Source organism: Protomyctophum parallelum (genome assembly GCF_964188405.1).
Source record: "Protomyctophum parallelum genome assembly, chromosome: 3".
Classification (NCBI taxonomy): Eukaryota; Metazoa; Chordata; class Actinopteri; order Myctophiformes; family Myctophidae; genus Protomyctophum; species Protomyctophum parallelum.
Window position 1 is genome coordinate 35,907,339 of NC_139698.1, and position 17,889 is coordinate 35,925,227.

The 17,889-nt window shown below is 41.7% G+C and overlaps 1 protein-coding gene across 1 annotated transcript in view; it reads left to right on the forward strand.

Annotated features, from left to right (window-relative positions):
- Window positions 1-17,889, forward strand: part of dnah5 (dynein, axonemal, heavy chain 5) — a gene marked incomplete at its 5' end in the record, with an annotated part of 139,517 nt that overhangs the window by 67,549 nt on the left and 54,079 nt on the right. The window contains 11 exons of the mRNA XM_083760609.1: window positions 595-799; window positions 1,351-1,493; window positions 3,180-3,314; window positions 4,188-4,310; window positions 4,429-4,642; window positions 5,122-5,345; window positions 5,992-6,190; window positions 6,354-6,526; window positions 8,570-8,700; window positions 12,154-12,307; window positions 16,294-16,561. Coding sequence (XP_083616735.1) covers window positions 595-799; window positions 1,351-1,493; window positions 3,180-3,314; window positions 4,188-4,310; window positions 4,429-4,642; window positions 5,122-5,345; window positions 5,992-6,190; window positions 6,354-6,526; window positions 8,570-8,700; window positions 12,154-12,307; window positions 16,294-16,561 — 1,969 coding nt within the window. The remainder of the gene's footprint in view (window positions 1-594; window positions 800-1,350; window positions 1,494-3,179; window positions 3,315-4,187; window positions 4,311-4,428; window positions 4,643-5,121; window positions 5,346-5,991; window positions 6,191-6,353; window positions 6,527-8,569; window positions 8,701-12,153; window positions 12,308-16,293; window positions 16,562-17,889) is intronic.

The following is a 17,889-nucleotide window of genomic DNA, read 5'->3' on the forward strand; positions in this document are numbered from 1 at the left end:
TAAGATAAAGTAGACACTTTTGTACAGTAAGGGGGTAGCAAGTAACAGATGCAGCTGCACATAACTTGAAATAAATAAACAAGCTGAGATTGATTCCAGGATTTAAGGAAATCAAATTGACCATGTTTTGTAGAGATTTTTTTTTATAACAATTGAACATTGAAAATGATGATAAGCAAAGCACTTTATAATAATCAATTTATCATTGGCACAAACCTCAGCTTGAAAAGGATTTCTGCTCACTTTTGAGAACAAAAAATGTTTATTTATTTTTCTCTTTTTGTAGTCAATATTACAACAAATTCAACAGCAGTATCACTATAGCTATGTATAGCCATGGATGTTTTTAATGCTTCAGAAGTTTCATGGTCATTTGAGCAGTGCAGACCAGGCACCTTTGTGTAATCTCAAAACGACATAAAGGTAAATTATGCATATTTGAATTGCTGTGTAGTATAGAAAAGGAAAATAAGTATCCAGGGAAATACCCAGGCCTGTTGTCTTTTTGCGGAGCACTGTGCTCATGGCTGTTTAACTGCATTATCTTCTCTTCTACCATAATTGAACTACACTATGTTATTACCTATTGTACAGGAGCAGGGCGTGGAAATATCCAGAGAGCACATGGAGCGGCTTTATGTCTTTGCCCTCATGTGGAGCGTTGGAGCTCTGCTGGAACTGGAGGACCGCAGGAAAATGGAGGCCTGGCTCAGAGGCCATGACAGGATAACACTGGACCTACCAGATATCCCATCTGAATGTGAGGACACCATGTTTGACTACCACGTCACTGCAGATGGTAAGCATAACGAGGGTTACCGACACCTTTTTAGGATACATTGCTTTAGTTTACGTGGTAAGGTGCTATGGAGTTTGTGTGACTGTTTTTTTAACTGTAACGTAGACATACCTGTATTTTTTTCCTTATATGTTGTCCATATACTATACGACAAATGTGTGTGAGCTATTCCCAATCAATTCAATTTGTAGAATCTTGCACATACCCAGGATGTTAATTGAACCAAAATGAGAGCTCCCCAAAACAACTGGCAAGTACATTGTGTGTCGTGAAAAGAGAATGAAGCCAACAGTAATATAATTTAAAAAGTGTATTTGATCGCCGATGAAGGCTTATTGAGCTGAAAGGCGTCCTTTTGGGGTTCTTCATTTTGTTTTCTCTATTTACAGTCTTTTCACAACACTATTTGTAAAAGGATGTGTGACCCATGTATGGTATTGGTACCTCATTCTTAAAATATACTATGACTAACACCTCTCCAGTCTTCTGTTTTGTCCTCTATTTTCCATCCCATAATGTGATAATACTGCAGATTTGTTTTCCCACAACAGGTCAGTGGGTCCACTGGAGCACCAGCGTTGAGGAGTATATTTACCCATCTGACTCCACTCCAGAATATGGCTCCATCCTTGTCCCCAATGTGGACAACGTCAGGACAGACTTCCTCATTCAGACGATAGCCAAGCAAGGAAAGGTAAGCAAGACAAAAGTATTAAAGGCCCTGCTAGCATCCACTAGGGACTGTGCTGCTCCTAAAAAGCCTATTATACTTTATAAGACAAGCTATGGCTCATGGTTCATCCCACTGGGCATTTACTCAATATATTGGCTCGCTGACAATCCTGTGTCCATAGCAATGTAGACCAGTGGTTCTGAAAGTGGGGTCCCAGGACCCCCGTGAGTCCTCGAGGGTGTTCCAGGAGATCCCCAGCTACCCCCGTGAGTCCTCGAGGGTGTTCCAGGAGATCCCCAGCTAAAACTGAGGAACAGTTTCAACACTTATTATAGCTCTATTTAATTTTTTGGGCTAATCTAAAATAGCCAATCTACACGTGCCATGTCCTTGACATGAAAATATTTGAGAAGGACTGACTATAAACTGAGGTGTGCAACCAATCAACGATGTGAGACAAAAATGTGTGAGCTGCTAGAAATATAAAATGGGGGGTCAGCAGCCAAATAGATATAATTTTGGAGGTCCTTGACATGAAAAGGTTTGAGCACCACTGACACTGAGGTGTTACTCTATGTATTAGATTCAGTAGTGGGAATTAGATTCACTATTGTGGAAAGAATTGTACAAAGCTTGACAGTTCAACTGCAGTTCCTGTTCCTTATCTGCATTGAAAAGCCTTCAAAGTTTCTCTGTGGTTTTATGATAAGGATTTCAGGGATGGTATGGTATCTCCCGTCTGAGACTTTACCTGCACTGTCTATTGCTTTATTGACCCCCTGCTACAGTTACTCACACGCATGCATTGCACACAGGCATGCACACACACTATCATGATAATGCATGTGAATACCTTTCCTCTGTTCTGCATTCCCTTCAGAGTAGTGGAGCATTCAGTGGGGTTTTAAGTAGAGCATTGATTGCTTTATTTTAATCTGTTCACTTAGTGTACACCCAGCCATGCCGCCACCGTCATACTATTGATTTAGACCCATTTGTGCATAATGCTTTTGTTTAGATTCACAACATAGCCATCAGAAATTGTGTGTGTGTGTGTGTGTGTGTGTGTGTGTGTGTGTGTGTGTGTGTGTGTGTGTGTGTGTGTGTGTGTGTGTGTGTGTGTGTGTGTGTGTGTGTGTGTGTGTGTGTGTGTGTGTGTGTGTGCGCACGTGTTCATGCGTGTTCTCGTGTGTGTGTGTGTTCTAGACTCATAGTCTAGAACACCACCATAAACCCTTAAAGTCAGGACAATACATACTGCTGACAATTAAAATAATGTGGGTGGGACTTTTTTTTTAAATAAATGTTATAGCCTACTGTATAGCAATTTGGAATGGCATCTACGTATGTAGTCACATTTTTCCATATATCATTTATAATCACTATTATTTTATATGAAGTATGTATATATCTGAAGTCATCCCTTCTCTGTTGCCCTTTAAAAACAAGCTGTAAAATATGAAATGATTGCCAAAGTTAATTGCTGCAGAATCTATTTAGATATACATCTTTGTCTTACAGTAGTTAGCAAAACTTCTTTATTAACTTATCTGTGAACTCTCAAGTCTGTCAGGGAATAGATTTTCTTTCTTAATATTCTCTGTAAAACGTATGCTCAAATAATGCAGATAGCGGGTTTGCACAGCATTGATCTATGTTATAGATAAAGCTGGTACTATTAACTCATTTCAATGTTTATTTCCACAGGCTGTTTTGTTGATTGGAGAGCAAGGAACAGCCAAGACAGTCATCATCAAAGGCTACATGGCAAAGTATGATCCAGAGCTGCACATGGCTAAGGTTCTCAACTTCTCCTCTGCAACCACTCCACTAATGTTCCAGGTACTGTACAAGTCGTCTCTCTGCCCCCCCCCCCCCCCCCCCCTCTCTCTGTCTCTGTCAGTCTCTTGCTTTCATGCACGCACACAAAATACATATTGCCAGTGTTGTTCATGACGAATCCGAGTGTTGACGTTTTTGATTAATTTAATTTCAAACCACCCTCACCTGATCCTCAAACTGTAGGTTTATCTCTGAGTGGGGCTGAGGCCACGGGTGGGTTAACTTGCCACATGTATTAGCCTCTTGCTGCGCCAGTGCTGGCAGTGTGTGTGACCGTGTGTGCTAGCTTGCTCATTGACTTGTGCAGTGGTATTGATCTCTATGAGTCTATGGGCTGATTAATAATGTGGAAGGCTGGACCACGAACCACTGTTCTTCTCCCCTACATGACTGAGCTGCACATCGACACAGCTGTCATGATTGATCACAGTATGTCTGTGAGGACCAGATGAGGCACCTTTATCACGCTTAAGGGTGATTTGTACTTGGTTGCGTGCTAGTGCCACTCACCGAAAATAGCAAGATCTAAGAGCTCAGAATGCGCTGCAGCAGCAGCAGCACGACATGGTGTGAGCTTGTAGATCAGCAATATGATGAACAACCAAGTGTAACTGAAAGTTCAAACTGCCCCCAAAGCTCACCTCTTGCAGACTTGATTCCACACTTAGAATTCCCCTTTTACAGTATATTTTCAACCGAATAGCTTCGTTTTTATTATAGTATATACGTTTTTATATTGTCTTAATTAAGTTGTTTTGAATTGTTGTTTTGTTGTTAAATCTCATAATAGTATTATTATAACTCAGGCTTAAATTCTCACACCTTAACTTATCTCACATTCTTCTTGCTCCTACTCCACCCCTCTCTCCTTAGAGATCAGTTGAGAGCTATGTGGACAAGCGGATGGGGACCACCTATGGACCCCCAGCTGGGAAGAGAATGTCCATCTTTATAGATGACATCAACATGCCTGTCATCAATGAGTGGGGAGACCAGGTTTGGGAGCATTATAACAACTATGCCAGATAAAAGTATTGATTGGTTTAAAACAGAATTTTCATAATTTGTCATTTATAACAACTTTTCAGCCTATCCTTCATCTCTCCCATTCCAGGTAACTAATGAGATAGTCCGGCAACTCATGGAGCAGAATGGGTTCTTCAATTTGGAGAAACCAGGGGAGTTCACCAACATTGTGGACATTCAGTTCCTTGCAGCCATGATCCATCCCGGAGGAGGTCGTAATGACATCCCACAGAGACTCAAGAGGCAGTTCTCCATCTTTAACTGTACCCTGCCCTCCAACGCCTCCATTGACAAAATATTTGGTAAGTAACATGACCAAAGCTTTATTATTACTATTCCTTATAATGTAGATTGTAGAGTTGTTTTGAATTCCTATGAATCACTTTCAGTACAGTATTTATTTATGTACTAGCATGTGTGCTATAGTATATGTTGAAGCTGTCCATAACATGTTCAGTTCGTAACATACAGTAATACACATCGGTCACCTTATTTGGTCAGTAGCTAATGCAAAACAGTACAATAGTACTAGCTGGACAATAGTAGACTAGTTCTAGCTGCTTGTTTTTCTATAGGACATTCAGATTGCACCCATTCAAAGGTAACACAAGCAGTATTGCTATCACTCATTATACTCTCTACTAAGACATTAGCAATCTGCTGAGTCTACAAGCTAGAATGTCTCATTAAAACAAAGGTAAAAAAGGTTACCTTTGGCAACAAGATGCCCGGGTCATTCTTTCATTCTCAAGTCTTACCACTATCGACCCCACCACCTCAGGTGTGATCGGCAGGGGCCACTACTGTGAAAGTCGCGATTTCAGTGAAGTGGTCCGGAGCACCGTGCCTCGTCTGGTGTCTCTGACCCGCCGTCTCTGGCAGATGACAAAGGTCAAGATGCTGCCGACGCCTGCAAACTTCCACTACATCTTCAACCTCCGGGACCTGTCCAGGGTGTGGCAGGGCATGCTCAATACCACTGCAGAGGTGGTCCACTCCTTACAGGTAAACACAGTCAAGACAGTAGAGTAGAACAGTGGTAGAGGACAGCAGATGTGACGGAGCACTCTCAGCAACTCTGCTGAAGTGATAAACATCCTATGTACTAACAGTATATGATTTATTACAATAGCAGTAGGAAGATTAAAGGATCATTATGTACGGGGAAGAACAGACTGGTAGAAAATGTTTAGCCTCAGGCCCTCTTAAAAGTCTGGCACGCCAGGTCATTACCTAACTGTCTACAGGTTTGTGAATTACTGAATTATTGATTAGAATAGAATACATCTTCCAATTCTGGCTGCACAGGTCTGGCAAGGGCATGTTGAACATCACTGCTGGATCCTCAGCAGTGATGTCTGAACAAAACAAAATAGAACAGGAGAGAAATACAAATGATCTGATATCAGATTAGAACCTTTTTTTTTCATGAATAGTTTTGATGATCAAAACTTACAAAGTCCCTTGCTTTGTATTGATTAGATGATACCATCTTTGTCTCATTCATCAAAATTATTTGTATTCAAGGATTCATTGTCCGTCAGGAATGAAACAGTTCCGCCTAATCAATATCATCACTCGCATTGAGACTTGGAGGAGGATTTAGTCCTTGGCAGCAAAAATGACAAATGTATCTTACTGCATATCACAGGTGTTGCTGTCTCTGTGGAAGCATGAATGCAAACGCGTGATCGCGGACCGCTTCACCATTCCTGAGGATGTAGCGTGGTTTGACCGGGCCTTGGCAGCACTGGTGGAGGAGGAGCTTGGCGAGCGGGAGAAGGATGTGGTGGACCATGGTGTGGATGCATACTTTGTTGACTTCCTGCGCGATGCCCCTGAGGCTACAGGTACCGCATCAACGCAGCCCTTCTGCCTACATTGTATACACTGTCTAGTATGAAGACAACACGTACAAGACAATGCAATGACACCTTTGTCATTGTTCTGTGTGTTCTATTGACCAAAGAACCCTTCAAGGCTTTGTGATGATTTCAGTTGTTGTTCTTACAGGCGAGGAACTTGAGGGGACAGACTTTGACATGCCCAAAGTGTACGAGCCCATAGAATCATTTGAAAGCCTCAAAGACCGACTTAATATGTTCCTCAACATGTTCAACGAGAGCATCAGAGGAGCTGGCATGGACATGGTCTTCTTTACCGATGCTATGATACACCTAGTCAAGGTACAGGACAGAGTTTATTATGTTTTTATTTGTTTTTTGTTGTTCCGAACAATCTTTAAGAATTGATCCAAAAAAGCAAAAACATGTCGATCTCTGCATATTTCTTTCTGTTTTCTTACTGAATCCAATCATCTGTCTGCCTTTTTGCTTTCCTGTACCTCTCAACCTGGTCCAAGTCACCCCCCCCCCCCCCCGCTTGTTTTCCTCTTTTATCTGTGAACTGGATTAATTTACAGACATACTGCAGGAAATGTATTGTAGATGTAGCAGATCTGAGGCATAGCCTTTTTACATCAAATGGGCTATCATAATACATCATGGTAAATAGCTACAATTTACTAGTACAGACAGGATGTACTTTGAAAGCAATTTTTTATATTGTGAGACTACAGCTAGAGCACCAAAAGAGCCTTGGTATACAGTAGATGAGTAGATGACCAAATGCTTTTTATTTTCGTAGTTTTTGTATTAATATGAAAGTTCATGTGGTTAGACTAACCAAACAAAATAGTTCTGAAACTATAGACGATTGAAATGTGTAGGCTATATATATATATATATTTTTTTTAATTTTATCCCACGATTTTGTAACCCAGTTTTCTTTTTCACCCAGTGCCAATTATCTAATGTAATCCTGGGCGCTACACTTCCTCTGCCAACCTGTGTAGGCTATTTCTAAAAACGTCAGTTGTATGAAATCGGGTTTAAAACCCTTTTGGTGTTTTAAACATTATGTTATAATTTAGCTATTGAAAAATAGCAGATCTACAAGCTCATAGATCTATGAGCATATATCTATGAGCTTGTAGTCTGCTATATTTTAAAAATCGTAAAAATGTGGTGCAAATCTTTGAATATACATTCTTTCAGAGTGAACGTTTAAATCGGGCCTAAATGGGTTATTTGGGGGGGGGGGGGGGGAGTCAGATACATAGATAAGACTGACTGAGATTTCTGGATGGATGGATGGATGTATGGATAGATAGGCATGTTTTCTAAACAGAAGATACAGTGATGACATGCAGCATAAGATGCCCACCTGCATGATACAGCTGCTTTCTCTGAGGCCTTATGGCTTTTATCCAGACGATCCTGCAATGGCACTGCAGCACCTTGGGGCTAGGAGCTGTTCAACCTGTTCTCTCTGGCTCACTGCAGCACCTTGGGGCTAGGAGCTGTTCAACCTGTTCTCTCTGGATCACTGCAGCACCTTGGGGCTAGGAGCTGTTCAACCTGTTCTCTCTGGATCACTGCAGCACCTTGGGGCTAGGAGCTGTTCAACCTGTTCTCTCTGGCTCACTGCAGCACCTTGGGGCTAGGAGCTGTTCAACCTGTTCTCTCTGGATCACTGCAGCACCTTGGGGCTAGGAGCTGTTCAACCTGTTCTCTCTGGATCACTGCAGCACCTTGGGGCTAGGAGCTGTTCAACCTGTTCTCTCTGGATCACTGCAGCACCTTGGGGCTAGGAGCTGTTCAACCTGTTCTCTCTGGATCACTGCAGCACCTTGGGGCTAGGAGCTGTTCAACCTGTTCTCTCTGGCTCACTGCAGCACCTTGGGGCTAGGAGCTGTTCAACCTGTTCTCTCTGGCTCACTGCAGCACCTTGGGGCTAGGAGCTGTTCAACCTGCTCTCTCTGGCTCACTGCAGCACCTTGGGGCTAGGAGCTGTTCAACCTGCTCTCTCTGGCTCACACTGGCCCCCAGTCTGGGCTCCTTCATGCATGCAGTAGTGTACTGTACAAACAGGGAAGACTGTATATCCCCGGCTTTGTTTTATCTCTTTCCCCTTCATATACTCCTACACACACACACACACACACACACACACACACACACACACACACACACACACACACACACACACACACACACACACACACACACACACACACACACACACACACACACACACACACACACACACACACACACACACACTTCATACGGATTTGTACTTGCACCCATTAATCTTGTGTGTGTGTGTGTGTGTGTGTGTGTGTGTGTGTGTGTGTGTGCGTGTGTGCGTGTGCGTTGGTTGTGTAGATATCAAGGATTATTCGGACGCCGAGAGGAAACGCCTTGTTGGTGGGTGTTGGAGGATCAGGCAAACAGAGCCTGACCAGGCTGGCCTCGTTCATTGCTGGCTACAGGATCTTTCAGATAACATTGACACGGTAAACCTGACACACAGACTTGTACACACAGAGCCCACCAACCTCCATGTTTGCGTTAATCCTATTCTCCTAACCAAGCATGTACTGTAACAGCAGTTTAGCAACACTGTGAAAGTATTTGTTTAATTCTTAGAGTTAAGTTAGTTAACTTAACTGATGTGTACAGTGTAATACAATACACACATCCTATGATCACCCACGGCAGTCAACAATAATATGTCCTGGTAGGGGGTATCTTTGTATTCACAGTAGAAACAAAAAACACACTCAGTCTGTATAATGCACTTTGTATTCCAAAGTGACTCTGCAGTGCACTGGCCCTGAACGTACCCATGACATATTGTCACCCTGCAATGCGCCCAAACATCCATTTGCTGTTCATACTGTGCCATTGAATTTTTGGCTGTGCATGGTGCCAGCTCAAATCAATCAATAATTTGACCTTCGAGTAAAAACAGCCGACACTAAATGTTTCACTGGGAGCAAATTCAAATAACACACTTTCCATCTTGGCGGCACCGCCTTTAAAGCAGCGAATCTCATCTCAATTCAACTAATAGAGGAAACAGGATGTAACTACGCTATAATTCTCCATATAAAAACATACTCCCTTTGGGAGTGTGTTTTTTTTCACACAGATGTCCAATTCTCATTTAGTTGTTTAGGAAAAACATAGAGAGTCATTATACACCTTTGAATACATCAAGATGATTAAATCGGGCAGATGGGCGCTGTAAAAAAAAAGCTGTTCTTTCCTTCTGGACTTTTCTCGCCTTATTGTTCTGGATCATTTACTTTTTTTTTTTGTCCATCACTCTCATTTTATACTCTGTCTTATTGTTCTGGATCTGTTGTGTTTTTTTATCCCTCACTCTCTGTCTCTCAGCCCCTTAGCAGCCATGTTGCCGTCTGCTGTTTTCCTAACAGGTTTTAGTGTTTGGTATTAATATGAATGAAGCCTGTGTTCCTCCTCCAGGCATCACAGTTAGGGTTGGGATTCGTTAGGATTTGAACGGTTCCGGATCCTTCCCGGATCCCTCTTAACGGTTCCGGTTCCTAACGGATCCTAATATTATTTATTTCCCCTTTCTTTCTGACATAGATTATGCTTATATTATAACTAACCTAACCAAGTACATAATAAACACAAATTAATTCAATTATTGAAAATGCACTTTACAATTATGAGGTGGCACTATTATTTAAACTTCACCACCACCACCACCACCAGCTAGCCACCACAACAATATCATTGTTGCAATTTGTACTGTATATTGCAATTTGCTGTATATTAAATACAATACACATTGCAATAATGATATTGTTGTGGTGACAATTGTTGTCTTTAATGTTCAGATTAATTTAATATGAAGGACCCCTTACCCTAATGGAAACAAATTTCCATTATACAATCCTTTTAGCAGACCTTGTATTGAACTGTAGGCTACGTTCCTGTGCTTTTTTCTGCAAACTGTTTATAAAGTAGGCTAATCAATCTATGGAGGTATATGCACCTAAACGCTGGGCTCTCAACAGTCACGCGATTAATTTAGAGCCAACTCAAAAGCAGTTGAGTTGCTTATAAGTTGTAAAAAAATAAGTGCAGACAAATTGATTTGGTGTGATTCATAAAATATCAGACAGAAAGACGTCGAGACATTGGCGTTCTAAATTAACACCATTAACAACAGTTGTACAATACACCTAATGAAAAGCTCTGTAGACATTAGTAGTTTTTATTTTCTATTACGTTACTAGCCTGGGGAAAGTGAACCAGCCTTGCATCATCCTCATCCCCCGCCGGCTGTGGTGGACCTGCGGGGAGTGCGGGCTTTCCGCATGGCTCTCTCAACATTTATTCTACTTTGCGTGCTCAGCCTCAGAGTAATTTCCCTCTCTGTTAACCACACTTTGGAGATCTCTTCGACATACTGTCCCACTCGCTCCGCGACGGTGAGCGGTCGCTGAATGCACAGAACAGTGGGCGTATCCTCCCCGACCCCACACACTCCTTTAGGTGGGGTGACGTCACCTCAGGCTCTGCTTGCATGCATGCACATTGCACAGACACAGCGGAGCTAAATGACGACTGATGAGAACCGTTTGGGGAACCGTTAATAAAAAAACGATGGCCCAGGCGGTGGCGTAACCGTCTGGGCACCCGACTGGTAATCCAGTCGCAGTGTGCCGCGGGTTCGACTCCCGATCCCGACACGGCCTTTACTGCATGTCTTTCTTTCTTTCTTTCTTTCTTTCTTTCTTTCTTTCTTTCTTTCTCACTCATGTGCAGCACAACTGTCTGCCGTTCTACCTCTGTGTAAACATATTCTCACTCACTCACTCACTCACTCACTCACTCACTCACTCACTCACTCACTCATGTCTCTCAGCAACACCAGTTGATGCCTGCTTTGCCGAGGAGCTGTCCATCTCTTCACCCCCTCTCCACTGCCACTTCTACAAGTCTACTCTATGCCCTCTTTTCTCCTCTGAAAGCACATAATGCTTGCACGCACGCACGCATGCACGCACGCACGCACGCACACACTCTCTCATGCAGTCTCAACTGTCTCTTCACACATTCAATATCACTTAGTTCTAAAAGCACCCACTACCAATGTGGGAAATGCACGTGCCACCTTTCAAATACACAAAGCCAGCCACATGTACTGTACTAATACAGCCCTTTACTCGGCTTCTCTCTCTTATCTCAAAATCAAAGTCTTACAATTTTAACCACTTAAAACCGATATTGGTAACCGGAGTTCCTCTGTAATTGTGCAGAGCTTGTCAATCTGTGAGTTTGTCAATCTTTATCCCGTGTTTCAAGATTTTGAACAATCTACTCGTAGTGTGCTCCTGATACAAGCTCTGCATGAACTCTATTTGGAAGTATTTCACAACTGTTTCAATGAAACTCTTGTGTCTGATGAAATCCCCTAAGCATTTTAAACCTGGCATCCCTATTGTGGTTCTTTCTAGGCGATGTTTCAGCAATGTTGTTATAATGCCTAATAAGCACATTATAATGCATTATTATAATGCATTATAAATGAGCTATCAAAGCATTATATAGGTGACCTTAATATAACGTGTTACCGCTTTGGTTACTAGTTACTTTATGAATGTGGATTATTATTACAACACACATTATCTACATCTACGCTACATTATCCACTTCAGTCTTATATACTTTCGGCCATTTGAAAATAGCCGATCTACAAGCTCACAATCTGCTATTTTCAAAATATTTTAAACATTCGAAGACTTGAAATGAGACGTTCTGCATAATGAGTACTTTTCTGTACTTTATGTACATTTTGATACCAATACCTTTGTACTTTTACTCAAGTACATTTTTAATTCAAGACTTTTACTTGTAAGAGTAGTTCTACACTGCAGTATAGGTACAAAATGTAGAAAATGTTTCCTCACTGGTTTCTGTATTGGCAGCTCTTACAACACAGCCAACCTGATGGAGGATCTCAAGGGTCTGTACCGGACCGCTGGCCAGATGGGCCGAGGCATCAGCTTCATTTTCACCGACAATGAGATCAAAGACGAGGCCTTCCTGGAGTACATGAACAATGTCCTGTCTTCTGGAGAGGTACACACGCACGTGCGCATGCATGCGCGCACACACACACACACACACACACACACACACACACACACACACACACACACACACACACACACCTTTTGGGCATGTCTTTACAGGCTAAAATATTAAAACAAGTTCAATACTTTCAAAATCTTATATTAAATGCACAACATGTCTTTACATCTGTGCATGCGTCTGTATATAGTGTGAAGTCGGTCTGATCGACCAACTTCACACTTTGCCAATGAGCAGAGTGAGATGAGAATCCCGGCCTTGAGTCGGTTGGATAGTCTGTTGTCCAGAACTGCAGATCCGACTTATATGTCCATAGGCATATTGTGGTACGGAGATCCGGTTGTGGAGAACTGCAGATCCGACCACGTTGCCCATGTTATCATGCGCATATATGGGACTGACTGCCTTCATACGCAAAGCGCGTTGTTTCTTTAACATATTTTTGAGGGGCGATAGCCCCTCCTATGTCCAGCTTTTAGTGGGTGCAAACACAAACATTTAATCCCATTGACAATGAATGGAGTAAGGACAATTTTGAGTGTTCGTGTAAACACAAACATTGCGTAACATAAAAACATTGAAGACGAAGGTGAGGATGCAAATTCTGATTGACCGTAATGAGATGATGTATGATGATGTACGATGATAAGTGCGCCCCTCACTTCACACGGGTGTGATTTATTTTATACTGACTGCCGCTAGTGGTCATTGGAGATAGTCTTCTTCTGCCGACGGAAATGACTGGATTACTACACATTTACATCCAGTCTCCCGTCCTCCCACACTGAGAGAAGAAGCTCACAATGTTTAACCTCCGTCAGAAACGGTAATATGTCCATCGTGAATGTGATGCGATGAAAATTGACAAATCAGATCCAAACATCGGAAAAATGAGCATGGTGCACAATGCACAATTTTCACTGTCTGTGTAATCGTACTGTACTGTTCTGTTCTCATGATGGCGACAGTATTGAATATTTTAAAAGGTGTGCTCTGCTGCAAAGGAGGCAGCGTTATCACACTGATTGTTCAGACCACCAGAAGTCACAGCTACAGTCAGAGCATGGAGATAAACACAACTTAATAACCCTCGCCTCGTGTTTTCGGTCTTGATCAGTCTTTATAAATGTGTTTTCAATATTTTGAACAATCAACACAGGCTGTTTTATAATAAAGAAGACCAGCGGTGGAACATTCACGCTGTGTTTCCCGCTTCAAAGTAATGCCATGCAGCGGGTTAATTTGTGTTGCTTCAGTGAGACTGATGGGTGGCATTGACATTATGTTCCTTGTTAAAAAACAATCCTTCCTATAAAATGATATTGCAGTGGAAGAAGGTGCTCTGAAGCTGCAGCCTGATGCGTGTATGAATGTGAATGAATGAGCGAACGAACAAACAAACAATTTCATTTTTATTTTATTAATATATTTGTTATATTTTGTTAATACCCAAAACAGAAATAAATATCACATATATGTTTTTGTGTAACTGAAAGGGGTGGTGAAGGGTCCTTAACCACTGGCATTCCTATTCTTGGCATGCTATTATAGATGACATTTTTCAAAAATGTAAAGATAAAAGAAATAGAAAATATATTATTTTATTACTTTTTGTTTCGTTTGAGAATTGGTGTCACATGTTGAAAATGGCGCATTGTGAGCTTGTAGGTCTGCTATTATGGACATTTGATACCATAGTGTGACAGGTCACAAACTTAATTCAACTTATGTTCTGCTAACCTGGTTGGTCAGATCTTTAATCTTCTTCCTTGCCTTCCCTTCCCATGCCATGATTTTCTTCATCTATTATCACGCCTTCTTCCTTCTTCTTGCTGCCTTGCTCTTCCTCTCGTCAATGTTCCTTCTCTACTGTAAGTCACAGTAGCAGACTCCACATTACTAAAAGTAAGCCGATTAAGTTGTTATCTCTGTAACACAGCAACATCTACTGCAGGAGTTTTCAATCATTGTGTGCCCAAGGCACACCAGTAGTCATCTCAAGGTACACCTGAATCCATATCTCTGCAAAATATGCGTTTAACTTGTTTTTGAATTTGAAAAACTGTAATCAAATCGAGGTTTTACACATCTGATTAGAATTGACGTAGGTTTTTGTTTTGGGGTCAAAACATCGGTACCTCCTCCTCCTCCTTATTTCTCCCTTGCATTTGTCTCCGTCTCTTCTCCTTCTCCCTCCCCTTCTCATTTCACCTCTTCAACACTTTCCCTCCACCCCCAAAGAACGATTCCAGCACCAGCTGCTCTGCCTGTAGGGGTGTAGAATGTGGTTGCCAGGAGAGACTGGTGTTTTTGTCAGGGCTTGTTTGTGTTCAGGTGAGGTGAGGTGTGTGTGTGTGTGTGTGTGTGTGTGTGTGTGTGTGTGTGTGTGTGTGTGTGTGTGTGTGTGTGTGTGTGTGTGTGTGTGTGTGTGTGTGTGTGTGTGTGTGTGTGTGTGTGCGTGTGCGTGTGTGTGCGTGTGCGCGCGCTGCGTGCGAGTGCGGACTGCGGAGAGGAAGAGAGCGCTAATTGAAGATGCACACTACAGTATGATGTATCGCTGCTTCTAACCATAAGTGCAGTGCACACCAGACTATTGAAAGAGATGGTTACAACACGCTTTGATATCCCCATGACAAAACACAATCATGTGGTTCATGTTGCACGTGTGATTAATCATCAACTACTTTTAAGGTCAATGTTGGAACTACACAATACAACCCTCTCTAATAGGTCTGGTGCACCCCCACCCCCCTCTCTCTCTCACACAGACACCAATGGTACTTTAGTTCTCTGCAGACCGGTGTCATGCAAGGCTTTAGGGGCAGCAGTAAGGTGATAAATGGAGAAGAGAATAGAGAGAATAGTTGAATGTGTGGCCGCAAGATAACGTTTACGCACAGTGGAAGCTCCTAAATGCGTAATTCACGGAAAATGTATACTTGCGGATAAAGAATGGCGTACGATGGAGTCCTGCACATATAATCACATTTATAATACAGGTACATCTCCACTTGCAGATTAAGATGTTCAAAAGTTCTGTGATGCAATACAGCAATCACTGTAGTCAATGTGATAGATTTGTGGAAAATGTTCAGGAATAAACTGAGATACAGAAGTGGGTTCATAAAATGAGAGTTATGGAGGAGAGTGCTTCACAGAGCATAATATACAGGCAAAAAAGAAGAAGAAAGGAAGACGGAGGAAAGCAAAAGGAAGGAAAAAATAATAAATATATTAAATAAACAATGTCAAAATGTCAAAACAACAATAGTCAAGCCTCGACTCTCTCAAGGTCGGTATAAGGGGCAGATAGGCCTAGTCAAAAGCTAAAGTTGAAATAAACTTAGCTTTGATCACAGAACTAATCTGTTCTTAAAATTTTAGGTTGCTGTCAAAGGTAATACCAAGGTCCTTAACTGAAGTGCGGATGTTGGCGCTGAGGGGACCGAGCGGGGTGATAGGAGTTAAAAAAGCGTCATAATTAAAACTTAACTTTCATTCAAAGTGAGAAAGTTTGTGTTCATTAAGGATTAAAGGTAGTGATGAGACCCATATGGAATAGCAAGAGCATATTATTATGTCTGGGTTTATGTAACCACTGTGTATGGAAGCAGTTGCATTTTCCATTTTGAATTATGTGTCACAATTTCAAAAATAGAGTACTGCTACATAACACAGCAACAGATGTTATTTATAGCGTTTTCAAATACCATGGCTCTGTTTGTCTTATGGCACTAATTGTCTTTATGCCTACATATTAATATTTTAAACTCTCCGGTTGGGAAATGCTTTACTTGCAGATTCCCAGAGCTAATTAAGGTCCAAATTGGCTAACTAAACTAAATTGTTTTCTTAGACCAAGGCTTGCCGACAGAACCCTTGAGAATTATGTGGGATGACAGGGGGGAGTTTTTTCCCACTCCTATTTGACCTATTTTTACACGTGTGTGTGTGTGTGCACGTCTTCCATCAAGGTGTCCAACTTGTTTGCTCGTGATGAGATCGACGAAATCCTCAGCGATCTGATCCCTGCCATGAAGCGCGAGTTTCCAAGGCGACCACCGACCAACGAGAACCTGTACGAGTTCTTCATGTCGCGGGTCCGACAGCACCTGCACGTGGTCCTGTGCTTCTCGCCAGTTGGGGAGAAATTCCGGAACCGGGCATTAAAGTTCCCAGCGTTGATATCAGGTTGTACCATGGATTGGTTCAGTCGCTGGCCCAAAGATGCTCTTATAGCAGGTGTGTAATGTAGTGGGTTGTGTTCCCACACTGGGACTTTGATCATTGTCAATTTTTTTTGGATGTTGCTCAATCGGATTTCTGCCATATAAAAACTACTACCAACCTTAGAGCACCACGATCTCTTGAATCTTGTCAAAATAATCAAAATAAATTAAATTAAAATTATATTATATGCATGTACTGTAGATATTATTAGTGGCAGAATTGGGTGTGCTGTGGGGGCACATATTGTATAATGACTGAAGTGCTAGAAGAAAGCTAAAAAGATCACAAGAATAGGTTGCAATCCTGCATTCAGTCTGCTTATTAGAATATCAGATCAAAATTGGCATTTTGGACTGAGGGTGGCAATGGGGTCACTCAAATGGTTAGGATGAAGCATGAATGAGCACAACTGAGTAACTTTAGAGATACTGACATAACATTAAAGGACCACTTTACCACTTTTCTATCTTCATATAATAGGTCCTCGCTAATAATCAGAAACCGTCTTCCAGTGACATCATCGATGGGGAATACAAGCTAATAGAAACTGCAGGCTTTCTAGTCCTGAAAAGTTGCAATGCGAAAATGAAAATCTAAACATTTTTGAAAGAAAATCTTGTTAAAAAAAATCTGCCTAATGATGATGTCACTGGAAGACGGTTTCTAAACTGCCCACAGCCCTCCTATGAGACACAGACTGAGTAGGAAAAAATCGTGCCATTTTATCATGATTATTAGTGAGGACCTATTATATGAAGATAGGTTGAAAAGTGGTGATTGGTGAAGTGGTCCTTTAAGTCTGAATTACACTTAGTTGTGCACAGGTGTCGCACACAGAAAATACCTAATCTACAAATTCACCAGGCTGGGCGCTGCGATTCGCTGTGAGCTTGTGAATCGGTTTCTATTGGTGCACGACACCCATGCACAACTATGCCACTAGCGAGTCAAAAACCATAATTTTCCAAGTACAGTACGTCCTGTGCAATCTGACATTGTGTCCTTTATTCCCCTGCTGCTCTCTATTGGTCTATCAAATCATAATGGCTTTTGATTATCGCAACCATCCGGTTGCTAGATTAGTTCATCTTGGTTCCATGTTTTTAATTTGCAAGCATATGAGTTATCTCAATTTACACAGTATACTTTTTTTCAAAAATAATAAATATTCTTCTTCCTCCGAATACTCATTCCATATGCGGTTAATTTAATCAGAAGTAGCGTAGCTTTTGATGTTGTAGACACGGAAAACAAAATCATCCATAATGCTCCTCATAATCACTCAATCAACCCCGCTTGGAAAACAATCAAGTTTCAATTATAATTTGAATTGTAAGAGA